This window comes from Pelodiscus sinensis, chromosome 16 (assembly GCF_049634645.1).
Source record: "Pelodiscus sinensis isolate JC-2024 chromosome 16, ASM4963464v1, whole genome shotgun sequence".
In the NCBI taxonomy this organism is placed as follows: domain Eukaryota; kingdom Metazoa; phylum Chordata; order Testudines; family Trionychidae; genus Pelodiscus; species Pelodiscus sinensis.
This window is the reverse complement of record NC_134726.1, coordinates 31,730,853-31,754,186: the sequence shown is the minus strand read 5'-3', so window position 1 is coordinate 31,754,186 and position 23,334 is coordinate 31,730,853. Positions and strand designations below refer to the sequence as shown.

General features: G+C 39.6%; 1 protein-coding gene across 2 annotated transcripts in view; it reads left to right on the top strand.

The window, feature by feature from the left end:
• SMURF1 (SMAD specific E3 ubiquitin protein ligase 1) overlaps positions 1-20,968 on the top strand; it is a 71,089-nt gene extending 50,121 nt beyond the window's left edge. The window contains exons 9-18 of one of the 2 annotated variants that reach the window (XM_075899677.1): positions 4,276-4,422; positions 5,043-5,244; positions 6,688-6,791; positions 8,099-8,213; positions 10,910-11,088; positions 11,812-11,949; positions 13,234-13,354; positions 14,985-15,186; positions 16,099-16,174; positions 17,282-20,968. In XM_075899677.1, the coding sequence (XP_075755792.1) occupies positions 4,276-4,422; positions 5,043-5,244; positions 6,688-6,791; positions 8,099-8,213; positions 10,910-11,088; positions 11,812-11,949; positions 13,234-13,354; positions 14,985-15,186; positions 16,099-16,174; positions 17,282-17,381 (1,384 nt within the window). In that variant the 3' untranslated portion in view covers positions 17,382-20,968. Of the gene's footprint in view, positions 1-4,275; positions 4,423-5,042; positions 5,245-6,687; positions 6,792-8,098; positions 8,214-10,909; positions 11,089-11,811; positions 11,950-13,233; positions 13,355-14,984; positions 15,187-16,089; positions 16,175-17,281 lie in introns of both variants that reach the window. The other variant, XM_075899676.1, reaches the window with a different exon arrangement.
• The last annotated feature ends 2,366 nt before the right edge of the window (positions 20,969-23,334 follow it).

Here is a 23,334-nt window from a genome sequence, read left to right as displayed (position 1 = left end):
AATCAATGTATTGTCATTTGATTTAGCGGGTCTAGTAAGGACCTGCTAAATCGAATGTTGAGGATGCCCCCAGTCAGTTCTGGTGGTACTCCTCACAAGACATAAAGGAAGCTGACGGGAGCATTTGCTCCTGTCAGTGTCCTGCTGTGGATACAGAGTCAAGCTTGACTTAAAGTATGTTGACTCCATCTATGTTTATATAGCTGGAGTTGCATACCTTAAGCCGATCTTCCAGATCTAATATAGACTTGGCCTAAGGGCTGTCTTTTCTCTGTTTTTTCATGCACAAAGGAAGCTTAGCTGTATAATTGTGCTTCTTCATCTCCTCATGATCCACTAAGTTATGTTCATAATGTATACCTATATTTAGTGATATTCCCATTCAGAATATCTGTGAGGCAGCATATTGAGCCTCAGATAAAATGTTCATTATAGCAGCTGTCTAGTGCATTTTTTGCTTATCAATAAAAGCAGCTTCATCTAACTACAGGCAGTCACCGGATTACGTAGAAGATAGGGACTGTAGGTTTGTACTTAAGGTGAATTTGTACTTAAGTTGGAACTGGCGTCTAGATTCAGCCGCTGCTGAAACTGACCAGCGGCTGACTACAAGAAGTCCGAGGCAGAGTTTCTCTGCCCTGGGCTTCCTGGAATCAGCCGCTGATCAGTTTCAACAGCAGCTGAATCTGGACGCCTGGGACAGAGCAGCTGGGGCGCTGCCGGGTAGGTCCCCACAGCGCCGCACCTCGGCGCTGCGGGGACCAACCCAGCAGCACCCCAGCTGCTCTACCCCAGGTGTCCCCAAGTCAGCTGCTGCTGAAACTGATCAGCGGCTGATTCTAGGAAGCCCGGGGCAGAGCAACTCTGCCTCAGGCTTCCTGTAGTCGGCTGCTGGTCAGTTTCAGCAGCGGCTGACTTGGGGACGTCTGTGGCAGAGTAGCTGGGGTGCTGCTGGGTTGGTCCAGTAGCACCAAGGAGCGGCGCTGCGGGACCAACCGGCAGCGCCCCAGCGGCTCTACCACAGGCGTCCGCGAAAAACGCCTGGTCTGCTGGGGGGAGGGAAGGGGGGGGCACCCTAGCTGTGCCCCCCCCTCCCCCCCGCAGACCATGGAGACGCAGGCGGCGGGACCGAGACGCACCGCGGTGCTGCCGCCTGGGTCCTTCGCGGCTTTGCTCCGTGTCTCCCTGGTCTGCTGGCGGGGGGGCCCCCCAGCAGACCAGGGAGACGCGGAGCAAAGCCGCGGAGGACCTAGGCGGCGGGACAGCCCAGACCCGGGCGGGACCGCGGCGCGTCCTCCACGGCTTTGCTCCGCGTCTCCCTGGTCTGCTGGGGAGGGGCCCCCAGCAGACCAGGGAGATGCAGAGCAGCTTTTCTCGCCCCGGAGGACGCGGGCAGTGGGACCGCAGCGCATCTGGGCGGTCCTGCCACCCGTGTCCTCCAGGGCGAGAAAAACCCCGTTCGTAAGTACGGGTCCGACATAAGTCGGATCCGCGTAACTCGGGGACTGCCTGTAATAGTCTTCAATACCTCATCCCTTTCTTGCACTGCTAGTATGTTCACATACTTAGGCTGCTGGTGTCCTTTGCCCTTGCAATTCTACATGTGTAAATATATCATGTCAGTGGAATTAAACTGTTACCTGAAAGTAAGTATACCATCTTCAAAAGCATGTACAAAGAGTTCTTCTTTGAGTGCTTGTTCACGTCGATTCCAATTCAGTTGTATGCACGCCGCATGCACAAATCTCGGAAACTTTTTCCCTATCCGCTTCTATAGGGTCGGCTGTGGAGACCCCTAGAGTGGTGCCACTATATCAATGCGTTCCACTGTCGACCCTCCCTTCCCTCAGTTCCTTCTTACTGTCCGTGGTGATGTTGCAACTTAGCTAGCTCTTGCTTAGCAAGTGCCTAGTCCCCAGTAGTAGCTCTCGTTTTCCTAGTCTTCAACTTTGTTTCTCGTGATAAAGATCTTTAAGCAAATAAAAGAACAGTGGGCAAGTGCCCAAGTGTTTAGCCCTCTGGGGCACTGGGACATGCCTAACATCCCAGGCTTTAAAGCGTGCGTAGCTGCAAACGCCATATGCCCAACAGCGATCCTCACAACATGTGCCGTCGCTGTTTGGATGAAGAACATCATACTGAGAAGTGCAAAATCTGCTGAAGTTTCGAGCCCCGCACCAGAAAGGACGGGGAATGTAGGCTTCAACAGCTCCTGATGGAGGCGGCATTAAAACCCCCTCAGGCCAAAAAATCTTTCCCTGGAGCCAGTGACTAAGCCTCCAAGAGAGACACGGTGCAGAAGCCGGGCGTGGCTAAAGAATCTGTCCTTTGAAGTGATGGCTCAGTGTTCTTTGCTACATGTGTCTATGAAGGTATCTTTCCTGGTAGCTATCATATCAGCAAGGTGAATGTCTAAGTTAGGGGCCCTATCCTCAGATCCACCATACACAGTCTTCCACAAGGACAAAGTGCAGCTTAGGCTGCACCCAGCTTTCCTACTGAAAGTGGTCTCCCATTTCCACCTGTTGCAAGAGATCTTCCTCCCAGTCTTTTACCCTAAGCCTCATACTAGTGATAGACAGTTGGTATTGAATACACTAGATGTAAGAAGGGTTTTAGCGTTCTACATAGACTGTACTAGGCCCCTTAGGAAATCCACTGAGCTGTTCACGGCTATAGCAGAATGGATGAGGGAAGATCTGGTCTCCGCATAGTGGATCTCTTCCTCGATAATGTGATGCATAGGCACTTTCTACGACCCAGCTGGGGTCCCTCCCCCTCCAGTTATAAGCTACTCAGCCAGGGCCCAAGCTTCGTCTGTGGCTTTTGTAGCACATGTCCCCTTGCAGGTAATCTGCAGGACAGCTGCCTGGTCTTCGATTCACATGTTCACGGTCCATTACACAATTGATAAATTCTCCAGGGAGGACGCAGCAATTGACAGGGCAGTCCCTGTAGTCTGTGATTCCGAACTCCGACCCCACCTCCATTGGGTAGCAGCTTGGGAATCACCTGAATTGAGATCGACATGAACAAGCATTCAAAGAAGAAAAGACAGTTACCTGTTTTCGTAACAGGTGTTCTTCGAGATGTGTTGTTCATGTCCATTCCAATACCCACCCTCTTTCCCCTCCGTCGGAGTAGCTGGCAAGAAGGAACCGAGGGGAGGGGAGGGTCGGCAGTGGTATATATACACTGACATAGCGGCACCACTCTAGGGGTCTCCACAACTGGCCCTACGGGAGCTGCTAGGGGAAATGTTTCTGACGTTTGTGCACGTTTTCACCTGTATTGGGATGGACATGTACAACACATCTCGAATAACACCAGTTACGAGAACAGGTAACTGTCTTTTACATTACCTAGAATAAAAAGGACAATGTTGTCAACAATGCCTCCCTGAATAAATGAGTTGTATTGAAATTATTAATCATATAATTAGTCACAAACTTGCTAATTAGAGTGCTTGCTTGTACCTATTTTTATCACTGACAGTTTAAAAAAGATAGTGGGAAGTAGTTAGCCACCTCAGCTTTTAACAGGCTGGGATCTTGAACACTTTAATTGATAGTCTTAGGTTTCTTAATGCTGTAATTTATTGGGAGGAAGCCCCTGTTAGTGTTTAAAGGAGTTTCCTTTAGTTCCTTCATATTGAAAGCCATCTTCCCATGGAAAAATCTCTGATGGCTTTTACACCATTTAAAAATATTCCACATTTTATTGCTTAACCAAGTATCCATATTTAGTTCTCAATTATTCTTCAGTTCTAACCTTCTGGTTCCTAATCTCTTTTACTGCTGTATTGTGAACTCCTCCCAATTTCTTATTCTTTGTGTTAATGAGGTATTCAGAAATTAATGCAATTTTCCACATGCATTTGCAAATAGACTATCTCACTGCTCTGTGATGTCTCTGTACAAGTAGCCCCAAACTACACTGTTTGGTTTGGTGGTTTGCTTGTTTGGTTTGGTGGTTTGTTTGGTTGGTTTGGTGGTTTGTTTGGTGGTTTGTTTGTTTTGCTGCCTTATTGTATTGCAAACTCATGTCTAATTTGCTTTCTGCTATCACTCCAAGGTGTTTATAGTATTCCTGGTTTTCAGTTCTATCCTTTCTATTTGAATATCTGGGTTTCTTGCATGACAAAACAGAATGGCCACTGGTATGGCAATCTCTCCTTGCCTTCATGAGCACCAGGTTCACTCATTTTCTTTTCAGAGTAATTTGTCTCTTTTAATTACCAATACTTTCTAACTTTGTTCCTTCTGTTCTCTCTAGGGACCTTAACAGTGTGAACTGCGATGAACTAGGACCTCTGCCACCAGGTTGGGAAGTGCGAAGTACAGTGTCTGGAAGAATATATTTTGTAGATCACAATAACAGAACCACACAGTTCACAGACCCAAGATTACATCACATCATGAAGTAAGAACTTCACACAGTAGAGAATTCATCTTTTAATTTTAGGCTTCTGTAGTTTGAAGTAATTTTTAAAAATAGCTTAGCTTTTTCTTTGTCCATAATCAATAAATTTAGATATTATGCTGTAACTCTTTTGAGACTAGCATATTTTTTAAGCCTGACTATAGATACAATATTTACTACCTAAGTTTGGTGCTACTTTTATTTTACTTGTGTGGAGCCTAATATAATGCAATGTGAATATGGTCTAAAGCTATTTTATTTATAAAGCTCTTTAATACAAACAGTTTTGGAAGGCAGTGAAATTTTTCATCACTGTTCAGTCAGCACTCAATATAGGCATTGTAAAACTGTGAAAAATATTGCCTTTCAGAACTTCTTAATTAATAATATTACCATGAACCATTGAATTGGGAATAATTGAGTTCTCAGCTTCTGTATGTATCCTAATTTGTTACAGCTTCCAATAAAAGGAGCAGGGCTGCAATAATTGCCCTGCTGAATCCACACTCTACTTCAGCTAAGAATTAATGAAAAGGTGTGGGGAGGCAGCATCATATTATGCCATATATTTTCTACTCCTGTGCTTTTAGAGTAAATATTGTAAATAATTTCTTTCAAAGCCATCAATGCCAACTAAAAGAACCAAGCCAGCCTTTGCCAGTCCCAAATGAGGGGTCTTTAGAAGACGGTGAGGAGTTGCCTGCACAAAGATATGAAAGGGACTTAGTACAGAAATTAAAAGTCCTTAGACATGAACTCTCTCTTCAGCAACCACAAGCTGGTCACTGCCGCATTGAAGTATCCAGAGAAGAAATATTTGAGGTATGTACATTTGTGTACCACGGAGGAGATGTGAGAGTCAAATGTTGCTGTTAGCTCCTACGTAAAATTGCTCTTTGGTTCTGAGGCGTCTCAATGGGATAGGCTTGCTAGTCTGTATCTGCAAAGACAACAAGGAGTTCTATGGCACCTTACAGACTAACAAAGATTTATCAAGGCGTAAGCTTTCGTGGGTAGTTTTACCCACGAAAGCTTATGCCGTAATAAATCTGTTTAGTCTCTAAGGGCATGTCTACATTAGGAAGTTATTTCAAAATGAGTGTCGTTCCTTGCAGAAAGCAGGACTTATTTCAAAATAACCAGCCCCTTATTTTGAAATAACAGGCTTGGTAATGTGGATGCTCCACTTGTTATTTCAAAATAAGGAAAGTTATTTCGAAGTAACTCCCGAGTATAGATCAGGGCTAAAGTGCCACAGGACTCCTGGTTGTCTTTGGTTCTGATTCATCATAGGATGGACACTGAAGTATATATGCTAGAGGTAGGGAGATAAAGCAGTGGTAAAATGTAAGCTTAGACTACACATTTGTAGCTAGAGAAGGGCAGTTAACGTACCACCTCGGAGCATATTTAATTATGTGTCTCGTTTTTGCTTAACTTTTATTTCTGGCTAACAGACCTATCCTGTCACCTTCCTGCCTCTGAGTTTGTTTGTGGTTAGAGCCATAACTTGTTTGGGGGTATCTTCCCCATTTAGGAGTGTGGGGAGGGTAGGCCAGAAGCTGTCATGAAATGTAGTGTAGCATAATATGAAAATATAAGGGAATAATATTGAGGAAGATGTTAACTGCTGAGGTCAAATATTGAATATAAGGTTGCATTAATATGAAAATGTCTTCAGAATTTGCAGTACAGAAGGAAGTTTTTTCCTGTTTCCATAATTGTGCAGCTTGTCTTGTCTCACTGAAACCTTTTTTTCTTTGTCAACTTTGCAACAGACTCTATCCTCTTTATCTCAAATTACAAGCAGCCAAGAATTAAATGTGACAGTTTGATTAGATTTTAACAAATACATCTGATTATTTTTTAGTGAAACTTTTAGTTGTATTTCCAGTCCATTTCTATCATTGATGGGCATTTATTGTTTGTGCTTTTCAGTCCTGTGAAGACTTACTTTAATTGGGGAATCCTCTTATTATTCTAGGAATGAATAACAATAAGGGCAATAAGTCTTTGAGTCAGATTTGTATACAGAAAACAAATCTGACTGAAAGACTCAATGTATCTTTTCCCATTTAATGCTAATACTGATGGGATGATATTGGAGTTCACATTGACACTAACCATGAAATGCATTGATTTGTTATACGTAGGAAATCTTAACTCAGATGGCAACCTATGTATGTCTAGTGTTTTTATAGTAGACTTATAACCATGGAAAGGAAAGAACTATACTATTTGTAATATGTACATATCTATATATAGGAGTCCTACCGTCAAATAATGAAGATGAGGCCAAAGGACCTGAAAAAGAGACTGATGGTGAAATTTCGAGGAGAAGAAGGTTTGGATTATGGTGGAGTAGCAAGGTGAGACCTGGATTTCTTAATCCTTTTTGTCTGGAATATGTTTTAACTGTATAACAGCCTTTAAAGTCTTAGTGATCTATACCTGTCGCCACCACTGACATGCTATGAGAATTAATCTTTACCCTGACATTGCCTCTGCTATGTTTATTCAGCTCTTAATAATTTCCAGCTCTTAATAATTTCCTGTCTAGACAGATACTTTTCCATACCACCTTATGATTTGCCCAAATCTCTGCATACAGATTCAGAGACTTCATAATTATGCAGCTAACTACTCTATTGTTCTAGATAGTGAAACAGTATAACCTCTATTACTTTCACAAAGATCCTATCCATCTCCATATTCTTTCCAAAAACTTCCTACAAAATTCTGCTTGTAATTTGTCTTGTTGGCATCACTCTTTTTGTGTTTACCCCTCCTTTTTCATGTCCCATCAACGCTTAACAATTGGAAGCAGCTTTTTTACTTGTACTGTGCTGTCTGTGACTCTTCCTTCCAGCGCCTCAGGACTTCTGAATCGTTTCCCCTTTAAATATTACCTTGAAACCTTGCTTTTTCTTATGAGTCATTTAGTTATAATTTGTTTTTGTACAATAGCATTTATGCAAAATATTTACTGTATATTTGTTTTTCCACTGCCTCTTTTCTTGGGTTTTATTACTGGAAGTATGGAAAATACAAGTTGAATTTCAGATCATTTTGAAGGGAATACTTTCAACATAAAACTGTCACTTAAGTCTGAAATTTTGTCCTACGATTGTTTGTAATAGTACCTACAATTTCTATAACTGAAATAGGGTTTGAAATAAATCTCATTTCAGTTGGTGTACTTCGTATAGTCACACTTTTCTTCCAGATTTCCAGCTTTGGTGGTTGTCACACAGCAAGAGGAATTAGGAGAACATATTTTTAAATAGGAAATGTGATTGTAAATATGCAACCCATTGGTGGGGTGGATGTAGTAGCTGAAACTACTGAATGCTTTTTTTGTTTGTTTTTGTTTTAGAAAGAGACTAATTCAGGTTGATGTCCCTTCAGTTAAATCACTGGCCTAAAACCAAACTGTTCCTCCGAATTCATGTTTTTGTTCTCACGTGTGCATATATAACTTTAATATTCAAAATTGAGTCCTGATTAAGACACCAGTGGGTAAAATGTTCAAAAGCACTCAAGTAGTTTAGGAACCTGATACTCCCGGAAAGTTAATGGGGTTTAGGCTCGTTCAGGACTGTTTGACAGAATCATAATAAATATTTGACATTTCAGTGAAATGTTCACTGTTCTAAAATCCTGCTTTGTTTGACAGAGAGTGGTTGTATTTACTGTGCCATGAAATGTTGAACCCCTATTATGGACTCTTCCAATACTCAACTGACAATATTTACATGCTGCAAATCAATCCAGATTCTTCTATCAATCCTGTAAGTATGAACATTAAGGACACTAATCAAATATGTTACACTTCAGTGGGAGCTCAACAACAATTCTACATCTGTTAATAAGTGTCTGATTTTAAGAGAGTAAACATTAAAGCTTTGGGATAGGATGTGAACTAATATGATACTGAATTTTAGACTGATATATCAGGAAGTAGCGTATAGTTTATGGAATATCAGCACCGCTGTGCACTGTCATGTGACAGTCTTTGGTACTATTAAACACTTGGTCCTGTGAGACCATGTGCATGGGTGCAGCTACTCTTACATACAAGGGAAGAGAAGTATATAAGCAATATTGCTTCTCAAATAATGCCCAACCAGTGAATGAAGTGGCTTCACATATTTTTCTCTCAGACTACTCAACGTGAGACTCCATTTAATGTCAATCACCATGGGTTTATGGAAGGTAAATCCTGTCAAACTTATTGAGATTGTAATGAGATTATAAGTTTTCTTGATAAAGATCATAGTGTGGATGTAATAAACTTATTTAAGACCTTTGACTTAGTACCACATGACATTTTGATTAAGAAACTAGAACAGTACAATATTAAACATGACACACTAAATGAATTAAAAAGTGGCTCATGGATAGATCTCAATACATAATTATAAACTAGGGATTGTCATTGAAAGGGTGTGTTTCTAGTGAGATCAGACCAGGATTGGTTCTTGGCCTGTATGATATAATTTTATCAGTGACCTGAAAGAAAACATAAAATCACTACTAAAAGATTGCAGATGGCGCACACGTTGAGGGAGTGTAAATAACACACAGAACAGGTCATTGATACAGACTGATCAAGATTGCTTGATTAAACTTGGCACAAACGATATCCTCTCTAATATGGCTAAATGTAAAGTTGTACATCTAAGAACACTGAATGTAGACCTTATTCACAGGATGGAGGTTTCTGTTCTAGGAAGGTAGTGACTGAGAGGTTTGGAGATCAATGTGAATAATCAGTTTAACATAAGACCCCAGTTTGAAGCTGGCCAAAAGGGCTAATGTGATCCTTGCATGCATAAACACAGTAACAAGTCTTGTGGATAGGGGGAAGCCGTAGATGTGATATAATCTTGACTTTAGTAAAGCTTTTGATACTGTCTCACATGATCGTCTCGTAAACAAGCTAGGAAAATACAACCTAGATGGAGCTATTCTCAGATGAGTGCATAATTGGTTGGAAAACCATTCCAAGAGAGAAGTTATGAATGGTTCAGTCATGCTGGAAGGGCATAATGAGCAGGGTCTTGCGGGCAGTGTTCCTGCTAATTTTTTCCATCCATGGGCAGAATACATTTTGCTATGTGCGCCAATGTATGTGCAGATGTGCACCACCAGTAGACACACCATGCTGCTGGCTGTGGGCACTTTGCTAATCAGCTGGCCGGCACCTGAATATCTCCTGGGTGGCAGCCCAAGTGCTCGGCTTACAGGGAACACTGCCCACAGGGATCAGTTGTGGATCCGGTTCTGTTTAATATCTTCATAAATGATTTAGATAATAGCATAGAAAGTACACTTTTAACATTTGCAGATGGTACCTAGTTGGAAGGGGTTGCAAGTGCTTTGGAGGACAGGAGTAAAATTCAAAGTGATCTGGAGAAATGGTCTGAAATAACTAGCTTATGGTCCACTGTGGCCTCACTCAGTGCCTGCTACAAGCTCCCATCAGTCTCCATGTTGAATTCTTGGGTCATCAGGTCACCATCCCAAATAAACAAATCTTCATGCACCACCACCAAGGATGTAAAATCATAGTTAATTAGCTAACCACGGGGCTGGAGCATCCTCCTCTCCCCCCTACCTGCACCCCCCCCTTTAATTGGTTAACCAGTTAAACATAATGTTTAATCCCAATTAAATGGGATTTTACATCCTTACTGAGTACCCAGTCAAACTCTGCACAATGTAGACATGTTGCCTTATGTGCAGTTCTGGTTTTGAGCCGTTTAATCCACTTCTCCTTGCACTGGTCACCAGTCTTGTAAATTTGCAAAACTGCCTTTCTTTGCTGGTATGCATACTCATTCCTGGTACTCCTACTAAAGTTCACTGCTTTGCTGGGCTCGTGCCAGATATTTACCAAAAAGTGGCTGAGCTCCCATGACTAAGAGCAGCACACTTTGGAAAAGACCTTTATTTCTATTCAGTCTCTGTTGCAAACACAGAATGCTCTCTGATGGTGTGTTTGCAACTCATTGGTCAGAAAGTAATGGGCAGTTTAAACACTGACTCACTAAGCTGCTGCAGTATAACAAGGGAAGCAGTGGGAGATGATTCTATTTTTCTACAATCAGCTTGCAATTCTTGGGATAGAGAGGACAAAGGAAGTTGGCCCAATGGATTGTGGTTTACTTTTGGTGGACTTTTAGGACATTAGTCAGGAGGCTGTATCTGTATTCCAAAGCAGAAGGGTTTGAACCCTCTAACACAGCCAGATCCTAGGGCTCTAGGTCTGAGCCAGAGTCTGAGAGTATTGTGCATAGATCAAATGGCAAACAGGCTCAAACCTGAATGAGCTCAGGCTTACATAGCAATATAGGCATACCTTGGTGCCCAGCAGATTGAAAATCCTTAAATAGTCATTGCTACTGGCATAAATATAGCCACAAGGTGTCAGCATTGGGCTGCTTTCCCAATGAATTATTCTTTTTCTTCTGTTTCTCTACAGGATCATTTGTCTTATTTCCATTTTGTTGGTCGGATAATGGGTTTAGCTGTGTTCCACGGACACTACATCAATGGGGGTTTCACGGTTCCCTTCTACAAACAGCTGTTAGGGAAACCCATTCAGCTGTCTGATTTGGAATCTGTTGACCCAGAACTGCACAAGAGTTTAGTTTGGATTTTGTAAGTACTGTTCATTTACCAAATACTTAACTGCAGAATGCAGAACACTAGATCTCAGGGGTAGTAAAATATTGCATTAAATAAAACCTTCACAGTGAAGATGATCTTGGAAAAACATGGAATTTCCTGGCCACTGCTTCCCAATCCAAGAATTGAAGGCACTTATGAGAGTAAGCTTTTATACAAGCACAGCTTAGCTCTTGCTGGATCTTTCAGTGGAATCAGAACCTTGCCATAGCTGCCTTATGTTTGGTTGTGGAGATTATTCATATCAAAATCTAATGAATTCTGTATGTGGTTATGTAACCCACACACCTAGTGTGGTTCATTGTCCCATGCAGTGGCACTTAGACCACCACAGCAGATAAGAACAAGACATCTCTACATCATGGGCTGAGAGCCAGCTGGCTTTTAGCTCAAAGGATAGAGGCTCCTATACTAAGCTTCAGAGGTCCCAGGTTCAAATTCAGCTATGGTGGTTACAATTGCTTGGAAAACAACAGTAAATGTGTGTGCCTTTGGTTCTGCTGTTTAGACATACATAAGGTAATTTCTGAAAGTTAAATATATTTTATGTTCACATCCTCTTGGATTCAGTGAGATGTATTTAAAATTCAGTGTTTCATTGGTCATAAGGCAAATCATTTTTAACAATTCAGGTTTTCCTTTTTGCATAAACAGATGGGAAAATATCAATTTTATCCTTTCCCTTTTAATTGACAGAGAGAATGATATAACTCCAGTGTTGGACCATACTTTCTGTGTGGAACACAATGCTTTTGGGCGGATTCTGCAGCATGAGCTCAAACCAAATGGCAGAAATGTTCCTGTTACAGAAGAGAACAAGAAAGAATATGTCAGGTACTATAGAGCGAACCAGCTGCCCCAAACATAATGGGAAGAAGTTGGAGAAGATGAGTTCTGTATACAGCTCTTAGGATCAGAAAAGTGAAGTAGCGAAAAGTACCCTTTTAGAGGGAGATCTGAAAATTGTTTTTAGTGAACAAGTACATGTGCAAGTGTATTTGTTTAGGACTTGAAGGAAAAGAGATTCTCATAGAAAAAGTGTATTGGAAAAACCTTTGCTTTCCTTAAAGTTCCCATTTCCAGCCCATCACAATCACTTGTGCTCATCATAATGACTCTTCCTTTAAGAAAAAAAAACCTTTCTCTGAGAAAATAAACAGTGTTCCTTCAGTCAGTTAATTACAGTTACTAGAAATTAACTCCTTGGCATTTTCAGCTCCTGCAAAGCCATTGGCATGAAGAACCAATTCTGTTCTGAGCTGTGGTTCTCTGCATGGCAGCATTTTCTGCTGGCATTAAATGACCCTATTCTGAAGCATAAGTAGGTCTAGGTGTTAGGAAAAAATCCAAAGAAAATTCAAGATCACACCTATATCACGTATAGAGAGTAGGTTCATATTTCTCCCTTGTATAGTATCATACATATTAATTCATTGCTGCTTTCAATTGACCTCTGTACTGTTTCTGATAACATTGAAAAACATGACTAAAATCATTTTGAGATTAGACTCCTGAGCTTACCTTTAAGTAGACGTGTCTAAAAGTAGTGATAAAAAAGGAGACTGATGGATGAAAGCAGAACTGTAAAGATTTTCTTTCAGAAAATCAGCAACACCTAAGTATAGGATTAATACCTTTTTTGAGGCATTTCAACAATTAATTTACATTCTCCTTTAGGCTGGGAATACAAATGCTCTGAATTGGTGGGAAATGTAATGAATGATACAAAAAAGATCCAGAGACCTATTCACAATACCTAGTTAGTGTTGACTTTTCTGGCCTGATTTTGTATGACGTCGTCGTCTTTATGTACCTTCCCTGCATATAAATGTAATTTGTATACATGCTAAAAGAGCCAACAGGAATAAATTGAGCTTTTAAAAAAATTAGAGGGGTGGTGGGGGTGGAGTGTGGGGGAGGGAGGGGGGGACTAGTAATTAGTGAAGGGAAATGGACAAAAACATGTTTTTTTTTCCCATAAACACAATATGTCTACCCAAACTGTAATAAGTGTTTGAACAAACTTTCACTTTCTGCTAATGTAAAAAGGCCTGGTTCCATCCAGCAATATTGCTCCTAACTTTCCGTTTTGGGCTTTTCCCCCCTCTCCTTCCACAGGTTGTATGTAAACTGGCGATTTATGAGAGGAATTGAGGCACAATTTCTGGCTCTGCAGAAAGGCTTTAATGAACTTATTCCTCAACACTTACTAAAGCCTTTTGACCAGAAGGAGCTTGAGGTACACATGCTTTATTCATTGAGAGTGGCTTTATTTTGTGGTCAAGATGACCCATGAATAAAGGTTCAGAGTATTACTGTAAAAATTGTTTTGCTCTTTTTGATTATAATGAACAGTGCTAGAATGTGGGGACATTTTAATCCATTACTATTTTATTCAGGCTTTTTTGTACACGTGAGATACTAGCAATACGGCTAAGGGTGTCTAAAATGGATGTTAAAAATACATGTTGTCTAAACAAGGGCTGATGCTGGAGTTGGACCGTTTGGGGTTTTTTTCAGCAGTAAGACTGATTTTGTACTGCAGATCACACAAACAGTGACAGGGACTAGGTTTTAGCCACCTCAGAGCAGCTTGTCTTTTGTAATTGTTTACAGTCCAGGTCATGTATTGACATTACACAGAGAAAAGATTTAGAACACTTTAAAATGAAAGCGGAAAATTTAAGTATAGACTATATAGAAAAGACCTAGGCCTGTTACTGTACACCTAAACTTCAAAATGCAGCCACTGAAAATAATATTTTTATTTATATTATGTTTATTGTTTTCTATTCTTTCAGTGAAAATGGTTTGCTCCCTTACTAGTGAAACACCTGTTCTCAACTTGTTGCTTTCAGACCTGGAAGCACTTGCTAGCAATTTGTGGCATGCCACCCAGTCACATAATGCTCTTTCTTGTTTGTCTTCTAAATTTCCTTCAAATGCAAATAAAATGCATTAAAAATGTATTGTTATTTTCCATGTTAGTAAAAGCTGCCATTGCCACATGTTAAATGTGTGTGAATGAGAGGGAAATGGTCTACATATCATGGCACAAAAAACATCTATGAGACAATACTTTTAAAAAATATGGTCCACTCCCTGAAACAGTTTTGAAAACCTTTGGAATAAAGCGCATCATTCATTTTAAGCAATTAGATCTTGTGTCCCTGTTTCCTTCTCTCCATTCCAGCTGGTTGGGATCAAAGCCTGTCATGAATTAGCATTCCAGTTTCACTTATGAAAGAGATTGAGGAATTTCCTATAGTGTAATATCTAAAACAGGCTCTAAAAGGTGACTTGGATGCAAATTGCATTCAGATTTGTATTCTGAATTCAAAATGATAAACAGAACATTGTATAGCTGTATGTGTCATGGCACATTTGGCAGTGATGTAGTAAGATCTCACAAATTAAGCAAGTTTTGACTGTAGTCATTAGTGGGATGGAAGACTTCCAGATAAAGTGCAGTGCTGTGAAAAGTGGTATGTATGATGCAATAGGAAGCTCTGGTATGGTGTAAGGAGTCTCACTATGCTTTTCAGGTTCCATGTTAAAAATAATTAGTGATAATTAAAGTAAATTAAAGTATAGTGATTTCTTTTGTCCAAAACCCAGCTTAGGTAATTGCATTCACCTACCTAAAATCCACCTGCAATTTCAATTGGAGAGAGTATTTACCTCCTATCCTGAGCTGTTTAGTAGCATTACTATAAACTGTGTACTGGGAAAGTGTTTCATTGTGGGTAAAATGATTTGTGTATGTGCAGTATATTACAGTTTATAAAGCATATCGGGGTAATATATTAATGTGTAAGATGTAATTTCAGTGTTTGTTTCTTTAAAGTGTTTTTAAAATTATTTAACAGCTAATAATAGGAGGCCTGGATAAGATAGATCTGAATGACTGGAAGTCAAACACACGTCTAAAGCACTGCATGGCAGATAGCAATATCGTAAAGTGGTTCTGGCAAGCTGTGGAAACATTTGATGAGGAAAGAAGGGCGAGGCTGTTACAGTTTGTGACTGGGTCCACGCGTGTCCCTCTTCAAGGTTTCAAGGCTTTGCAAGGTGACTGATGTGGAGCTTGAGTTAATGCATATTTGGAGAAGGCAGTAAAAGTTGTTCCATATTCATTGTACAATAATAGTATGTCAGTTTGTGGCACTAGAAATTAGTGATCTAATTACTGAAACCCTGACCTTGAATTGAAGTTCTCATTTGTCAACATCTCTGCTAGTAAGGGACCTGTTAGCAGTTGCCAGTAGTGATGAAGGTAACGGTTCGACTGGTGTCACCATTAGTAGGTGCCAATCTTCTGAGAACACTATTGTTTAGATGGGCATAATTAAAATCCTTATACAATATATACAACCACTGTATATCTAAGTGCATGAAATTTAGAAAATTTATTGGGTCCCAGAATGCACGTAAATTCATGATAGGAGCAGTGTAATTTTAGTAAAATGAACAATTTAAGACTTTATCTTAAATGAAGATTTTATACTTTTACTCAGTAACTTTGCTGTAAGTGTTTTTATTAGATTTGGAATGTATTTCCAGAAATTACCTATTGGCAACAGAATTTGTCCTAAGTACATTAGGAATGGACCCATTACATACACAAGTTGGCTGAGAATAAATAGAGCCTCATGGCAGTAGCACTCATGCATCTCCTAAATCCTGCTTGCCCTAACATTCATTTTGAGAACAGGGAAGCTCTTACTTAAATAAAAACCATATGTTTTATGAGAGCTCTCTTAGGTGTTATTTTTTTTTCTTAACTCTAGCTACCTCACCAATACCTGTGGGCCAACTCTGCACTGACTGGTGTGCACAGATAACCTCTGGTACATTCCTGCTTGAAATTGGAATTAATTCCTTCCCTCTTCCTCCACCTCCTGGATTTAGCAAATTCATTATGTATTATGACTGTGTTGCTGAAGTACGTTAACTAGAATGTCTGTCTGTAAGGTTCTACAGGCGCTGCAGGACCCCGGCTATTTACCATCCATTTGATAGACGCAAATACAGACAACCTTCCAAAAGCCCACACTTGGTAAGATATTAAAATCTTCTGCCTCTTGCATTGGTTCAGAGTATGTTTATCTCCGTTTGTTCAATGAAAGTCTTCACAGATAAAAGGCTACGCAATACAAGCAATAATCTTCAAAGGCAGTGATTCAGTGTATTCCTTGTGTAGCATTACAGTAATGTCCTTGTCTGTATATTTAGCTATAAAATTAGAGGGGGGAAAAAAGTGCTAATATATAATATACAGAACTGAGTGTCAAGAAAATCCAATAATAAATTTTTCAGAGACCTGCTCACATTCTCATGTACAGGAGGCTATTTTAATAGGTACCCTAAATAATTTGGCATTCAGAACCAAAATGTAGGAAAACTCTAACTTTGAAGCAACACTTTACATAAATTAAACATTTAATTGCTGCAATAATATGTGTCATTCTTGGGACAAAGTACACACCCAGTGCTTCGCTCTGGGCACTCTCTCCCATTCCTTTGGACCATCATCCCCTCAGAAAATAGTAGCTTTGAATGCTTTGGATTCAGTTACTTTGTCCCCAGTTATGCACTAATACCCGAGGAAAAAGTTAGTTACAATGACAATGCTTTAAAGTGCTTCGGACGCTAGCCAGAGGTGCTGTAGCCTTGTGCCTTTTACATGTTACAAGTGTTTTTAGTTCAGATATTACATGGGAATGTTTGCATTTTTATTGAAAGCTTTTTACCTTATTCCACCTTTAGAATGATAAATTATTAAATTATTAAGCATTTCTCATATGAATGCTAAATTTTTATTTTAAAAAGTGTAGTCATCTTACAGGCCATATTTATTTTTAACAAAAATCGCTAAAGAGCACCACTGAATGGGGAAGCCAAACAAGGTCAAATGCTAACAAAATTCCTTTCCCTCAATTCAAAGTCTCCCAAGTACAGGTTTATGAACCATAGGAAAAGACGCCTAAGTTAGTCCTAATAATCTAGTCTAATCTGATCGTGAAACAGTGAATCATTTTAATCTCTACCACGGTTCATTTTGTAGATTGCATCTTTAAACATGGGGGAGCTAGATTTTTTTTTTAAGTGCAATGTTTTGGGTCATAAACAGCAATATTCAGGCTATTATTTTCACCTTGTTCAGCTTTAACCGGATTGACATTCCGCCTTATGAGTCATATGAGAAGCTTTATGAGAAGCTACTGACAGCTGTGGAAGAGACATGTGGATTTGCTGTGGAGTGAAGAGGCAACCAAAGGAAACAGACACTAGCTCATGGACCACCAGATCAAAAGCTAGAAGAAGCTTGCTGTGAACTTCCTGCTAAGCTGTCTGAAGCGTTGGAACACTAGACAACTTAGAGAGATGGGGTTGTTTCCCCTCCTTTGTTGGTGGGAGGAGGGGGCTTTTGGTGGTGGTTCCCAGCCATTTTCTCCCCTTTGTTACAATAATCCCCACCCTCTTCTTCCATCCCCATAAAATAAAAATGCAGCCAAGTTCAGCATTTGGCTTTGATTACACCAGATATTCTGCTAGACTTGTAACACATATTGTGATAGGGTCAATGACCTGTGGTCTTTTTATAGGAGTATCAATCTGTAGTTGAGTATCTGAGCTTGGTTTGCCGAGGACTTGCAACTGGTAAGAGTACCTGGCTATTTGTCTTAAAGCAAGCTTGAGCCTCTTGTAGAGTCCAGCAGCTATTGAATATCTGACTGGCACTGGAATTCAGATTTGCACGTTTTAAACACCTGTTAAAACAAATTTCTAGCAGAAAATAAAACTCCATATGCACACATAACTGAAGTTCTGCCTTAGCAGGAAGCTCTCAGTGAAAGTAGTGGCTTACATCTAGAAAAATGAAGGAATCCAGGGCAGTTTAAGTGGTGTATATTATTTCTTGTTGGATGTCCTGGCTGAAATTTAATTGTTTTGCACATGGGAAAATATTTCTCCTGCAGATTCACTTACCATAGACTGTCCCAAATTTAAGTACTTTGCAAAGAAGGCTAGTAAAGAGAAAGCAAACAGATACAAATTTCAAAGCAGTCCAAAAGCTGTGATTTCTGTGCCACTGTTTTATCTGAGACACTTGAGTTGAAATTCTAGGACTTATGAGGAAATTGCTAAAAGCTAAGCTAATGGAACAAAGTTCTGTTCTTAAGTCATTGGCCTTGTGAAAAGTGTTTTTGAGGGGAGAAGTAAAAGGATAACTATATAGTGAATAAAGTCTAAACTTTACCTAAAGCTATTGGAAGGTTTTATCTTTTTAGTTCTGTAGTGATGGAAATTACACGAGTGCCAAATGCGGCATTTTTTTTTTTCAGCTATCTGAAGCTAATGTTAAAGGTTGGTACTCTAATTCATTTGCTAAAATGGATTCCCAGTGCAAGGGGAAACAAAAGCAAATCAAGTACCTGGGTCAAATAACATTTCTTCCAATTTGCACACCAAGAAAAACAGTATTTTAACAAAGTAACATGACTTCATAAAAACCCAGATAGCCATCAGACATGTCTACGTGTAAGTAAAGCAGACTTGCTTTGTATAGGATTTTCTTTAGCAAGCCTGATTTTTAGAGAGATTCATTACTGAAACATATAACAGATGTTGCGTTTATGGAATAGTGTATTGGAATTCAGCCGTGGGTCAAAGATTGTTCTTAGAAAATGTCTACTGGAATATTTCTATTTTGTCTTTTTTAATTGAATTTGATAATAGCTTTAAACTGTGATAGGACAAAAAGTTATATACTAATCAAAATCCTGAAATCTTCCCCCTTCGTTTTATTTTCCATTCACTGTAATTCTTGTGATTTGATGTTGGGAGTGTCAGAATTGCATTTAAGGGATGAAATTGTATAATTTTGTGAGATTTGCAGTTTGGCTAGAGAAGATCACATGATAGGATTCTGTAAGAAAGACGTGTTCAGAAAGTTGTATGGAGGGCCTTTAGAATCTAGTGGCACTTAAGGATCAGTTTCTGCATTATGGGTTATTGGTCATGGAAGAGAATTTGTGTGAGTGATACTTGCAGTAAGAGAAAAATGCAACTTTCTGCAGCTGAACATCTGTGCATTCTTGTATTGGGTAACATAATTCCACTAGTCTTGCTTGGCTTGTTGAAAATGGCTATGAAATCAGTCACTGCCAATGGAATGTGATTAACTCTTTCAGTGCGTTTGTATGTGCAATATACTATAGGCAAATAGGAAAAATCCAAAACCAGTTGTTGCCCAGAAATACTGTATGCAGTCTCATGTTGTATTTTTTTCACTGAAAGGGCTAACAATGAATAAATAGAACCCACCAGCTTCACACAAAGCACAGCTGGCTCTCTAAAACCAAACCAGGTGAGGATGAGGGCTTATTAGTCTGAAGCACTGCAAGTTAGCAAGCAAGTTAGCATGTGATAGTACATCTCTTTTAGATCAACACTTCGTTGGTTGTACAAAATAGTCAAGGATTACTGTTTTGTAAAGTTGGCTTTTGTATGTTTAAAAGCCTTGTAAACGTCCCTTCTCCATGCTGGCAGCAATGGGGAGAGGCACCTGTCTTCAAATACTTTAGTGATGAATCTTTGAAACAGCTTTATTGCCTCTCCTGTTGCATTATCTTTGCAATTTTGTGCCACTACAGGAATGATAGAGCATTAATTTTGCATCTTTCTGTACATGGATGTGCGAGGCAGGCCTTAAAACTGTGTCTGGATGGAGAAAATAAACAAGCTAGCAAAGTGGGTTTAAAACTATTCTTGTTCTGCCTCAGACTCACTATTCCACATCTGGTTTCATGGCCAGGAGATTGTGAAAGACAAGCAGAAAGTTGAGAGGGGAGGGTGCTGGAGGGAACATTGTTTCTGCTGAGGCTATTCTGTCCCCACTGGCACCTAGAATTTTAAAGCATGTTCTTCATGCTGGCAGACCACAGGGGAAAGAAGATAGAACGTGTTTCCTGCAACAACGTACAGTGTTTGAACTTGGTTGGTTGTTTACAGACTTGCCCAAAGAAAAACACAAAGTTTACCATTCACATTTCACCGTCACCCATCTGCCTTGTACACAAATTTTGGAGCAGACCTGAAGAAAGCGCAAGTGACATCTTCTGAATTCTTTCTTGTATCTATTCTAAAAGTAAATTTAGAAACTGCTCCAGTGGTACCAACTTTCAGTACTTGCCCTGATATTGCTTATCAGCCAGTCCTATACACTCAGGGATGTAGGAAACCACCACTCTGCTTGTGCGTTAAATGGGGAAGAAATGAGGCTGTGTTATGAATGTTAGCGTTAACTTGGGCATTATGTTTGACAGAGCCCTGCTTTAAAAGGCTGCTTGTTGGTTCAGATGACGAAATCAAAGTTTGCTCAGCTGTACATTCTTAATTCAAGTCAGGTTAAGGTGGTTTGGAAATCTAGCAGATTTCATAAAATTAAAGACCCTGTAATCACCCACTCTGTACCCAGTGCCCAGGATCAGTGCTGTGTAGCACAGCAAGCTCCCAGAAACACAGTATGTGATTCTGTTTTTAATTGGTTAATTTTTGTTCCTTGACCACTTTATAATGTATTTTTAATTTATTATTATTTTGTAATGTCTTGTTTAATATTGCTGCTATCCTTGTTATTCTTCCCACTGTTTTTATTGCAGATTTATTTTGTGGAAGTTGTACACTAAAGTTTCATTTTATGTCTAAATCAAAGTATTTAAAGAAATACTAGTTCTATTTAATGTGGTTATGGAACCAGCTGGAAGAAACAGTGATTGTATAGTAGGCTGGACCCAGGAGGTCATGTTCATTTTTGTTACATATGCAATAAACTCACAACTTTAAACTCTTGGTATCTACCATTTTGTTTATCAAACTGTAGATAAGGTTGTGAGGACTGTGACTCAGAGTGATATCAATCGGTCCATATTGGGGGAATAGTACGAGAACAGTAGAAAAGGTTACAAGAAATGGATTGAAATGCCATTAAATTGAAGTATTTAGCAAAGCTTACAGTATAGAGACAAACAGTAGAACCAAGACATGCTTGACAGTCTGCATCTACAATAGTTTTTACAATAGTTTCTTAGCATTGATTTAGCACTAATGCAGCACTAGCAATGATGGAAGCTCTAGAGATGACAGCAAACTTTTGCCACAGCATTGTCTAATTTTAGTCTGGACACTTATGAGAAACATTCTGATAAAATGTCAATGCAGACACGCTCTGAAAGATAGACTAGAACTACATTAGATTTAACAGAGAACACAAGTTCAGAAGAAAATAGTCTTTCCTGGTTAGCATTCATTATCTCTTAAGCTGTAATGTTTGTTGGGCCATTTTATCCACCCTAATTTGCTTCCCTCCCTCCTTTGGTTTGTCATAATTTTTTGCTGCTCCTTCTTTCCCTTCTGCAAAATCTGTACCCTCAGGAAAAAACATGCTCTATTTTAATGGTACTTGGGTAAAAGTAACTGCCAAAGGTGGTCTCATATTACTAATTACTAATGTTTGATTTTTGGCAATGAGAAACTGATTTTGCAGAAGTGACATGGACCACTGGTTGGCTGTATTTCCAAGGTGGGAATGGAAGTTCTGGGCTCCATACAGAGGCATGTGATGTGGCATAGCCTTTCCTGTCTAAAGCTTTTCTTGCGCTGTGTTTGATCTTCATGCATATTGTTATTAAACTAGGGTCGTTCATCTGTTTTTGCTGTCTGTTGAGTCTGTTTCATAGTACCATAAGTGAATCTACAGATAATGAGTGAATGATTGTGGCCTTAATCCAAGGTTTTTTTTTTCTTTTTCATCCAGCTAGTAGGGATTTACCACTTTTGCTGGTGGTTTGGTACAGGAAAAGCCATCAATTTTTCACTGTTCTGCCAAATATTTGTGCTACCTTGTGTTTTCTTGATTAAATACTATGGAGAAAAATAATCCTGGTCTCCGTGAACTTCTTTTGGTATGCAATATCATAGAGTATTTTCAAATTATTTTTTCCTTCTGACTCTATAAATAGGCTATATGCATCAATTAATTGATATTTTTTTGAAGTAAGATTCTTGGATTTTTTTTCTTTAAAGCAACTGAGATTGATAGGATTTATATCGTATTATATAAACTTTTGGTTGGGACAGAAAAATGTAACGTTTCTGCTAAAGGAAAATAAAGGGACAGCTTACCCTCTTTTATAAGTAAATTCAGAAAGTAAATCTCTGTTTGTGCTTCCCATTTCCTGTGCCTCCTTTCAACTGGTCTGGTGGAAAAGGCATCCTATGAAAAGAAGGTTCTTCATAATGGTGATTGTCTTGTTTATGTATTTGCAATGCTGCCTATGGTGTGCTAGGTACTATACAAGCACATGGGAAACAGTCTCTGTCCCTGAAGAGCTTAGTTTAAAAAAGCAAGACAGAAGTGGAGGAAAGGGTTATAGCATACGAACCATGAGGTAGGTTGTGATTTATTCTTTAGTTCATTTTTACAACGTATCATATACTTTGATCCCCAGCTGACCCTTCCCTATCCCTTTAGTTCATTACACATCTCCTACCTCTCTTATTTCCCTTTTATCCAGGCCTCTTTCACAGTCCCTATCTGTAAAATGGGGATACTTACACTCTTTGAAAAACGATTTTGAGATCTAGCAAATAGAAATCTCGAGTGTTGTAAGGCTGAGTTATCAAAAACTCATCCAACCAGAGCAGCTAAATAGAAAATCTGTTTACAGTTTACCTCATCTTTAATTCATACATTTCACTTTTGTTAATGTACCTTGTCTCATTCCTTAACCTTAGTCTTAGTGGAAATATTTCTGATTTGTTACCCCTTTCACTCTTCCTTCCCTCAGTTTCCCCACTGTCACATCTCTCATCACAAGGCCAGAAGCAGTTCAGAAACAGTGGTGACATCAGAGCAGTGTAAAAAGTTGTGTTGCTGCTTCTCCTCTGCCAGCTCTTGCTGCCAAGACTTCTAAGAGTGGTGCTGGAGCTTGTCACTGCTGCTGATCGAAAGGGTGCTGTGGCATCTAAGCAGCTCTGTCTCCTGGACCCAGAGGTTATATTGGGAATTTGGCTTGAAGGTGTTGAACAAAGAGAAGCCACGGTCATGGTGGTGTTTTCTTAGCAAGTAGTTCACCCAACAACTGAGCCATATTTTGGGTGGCTTTCCCAGGTATTCATGGTTAAGGATTGCCAGTTATACAATTAAGAAGG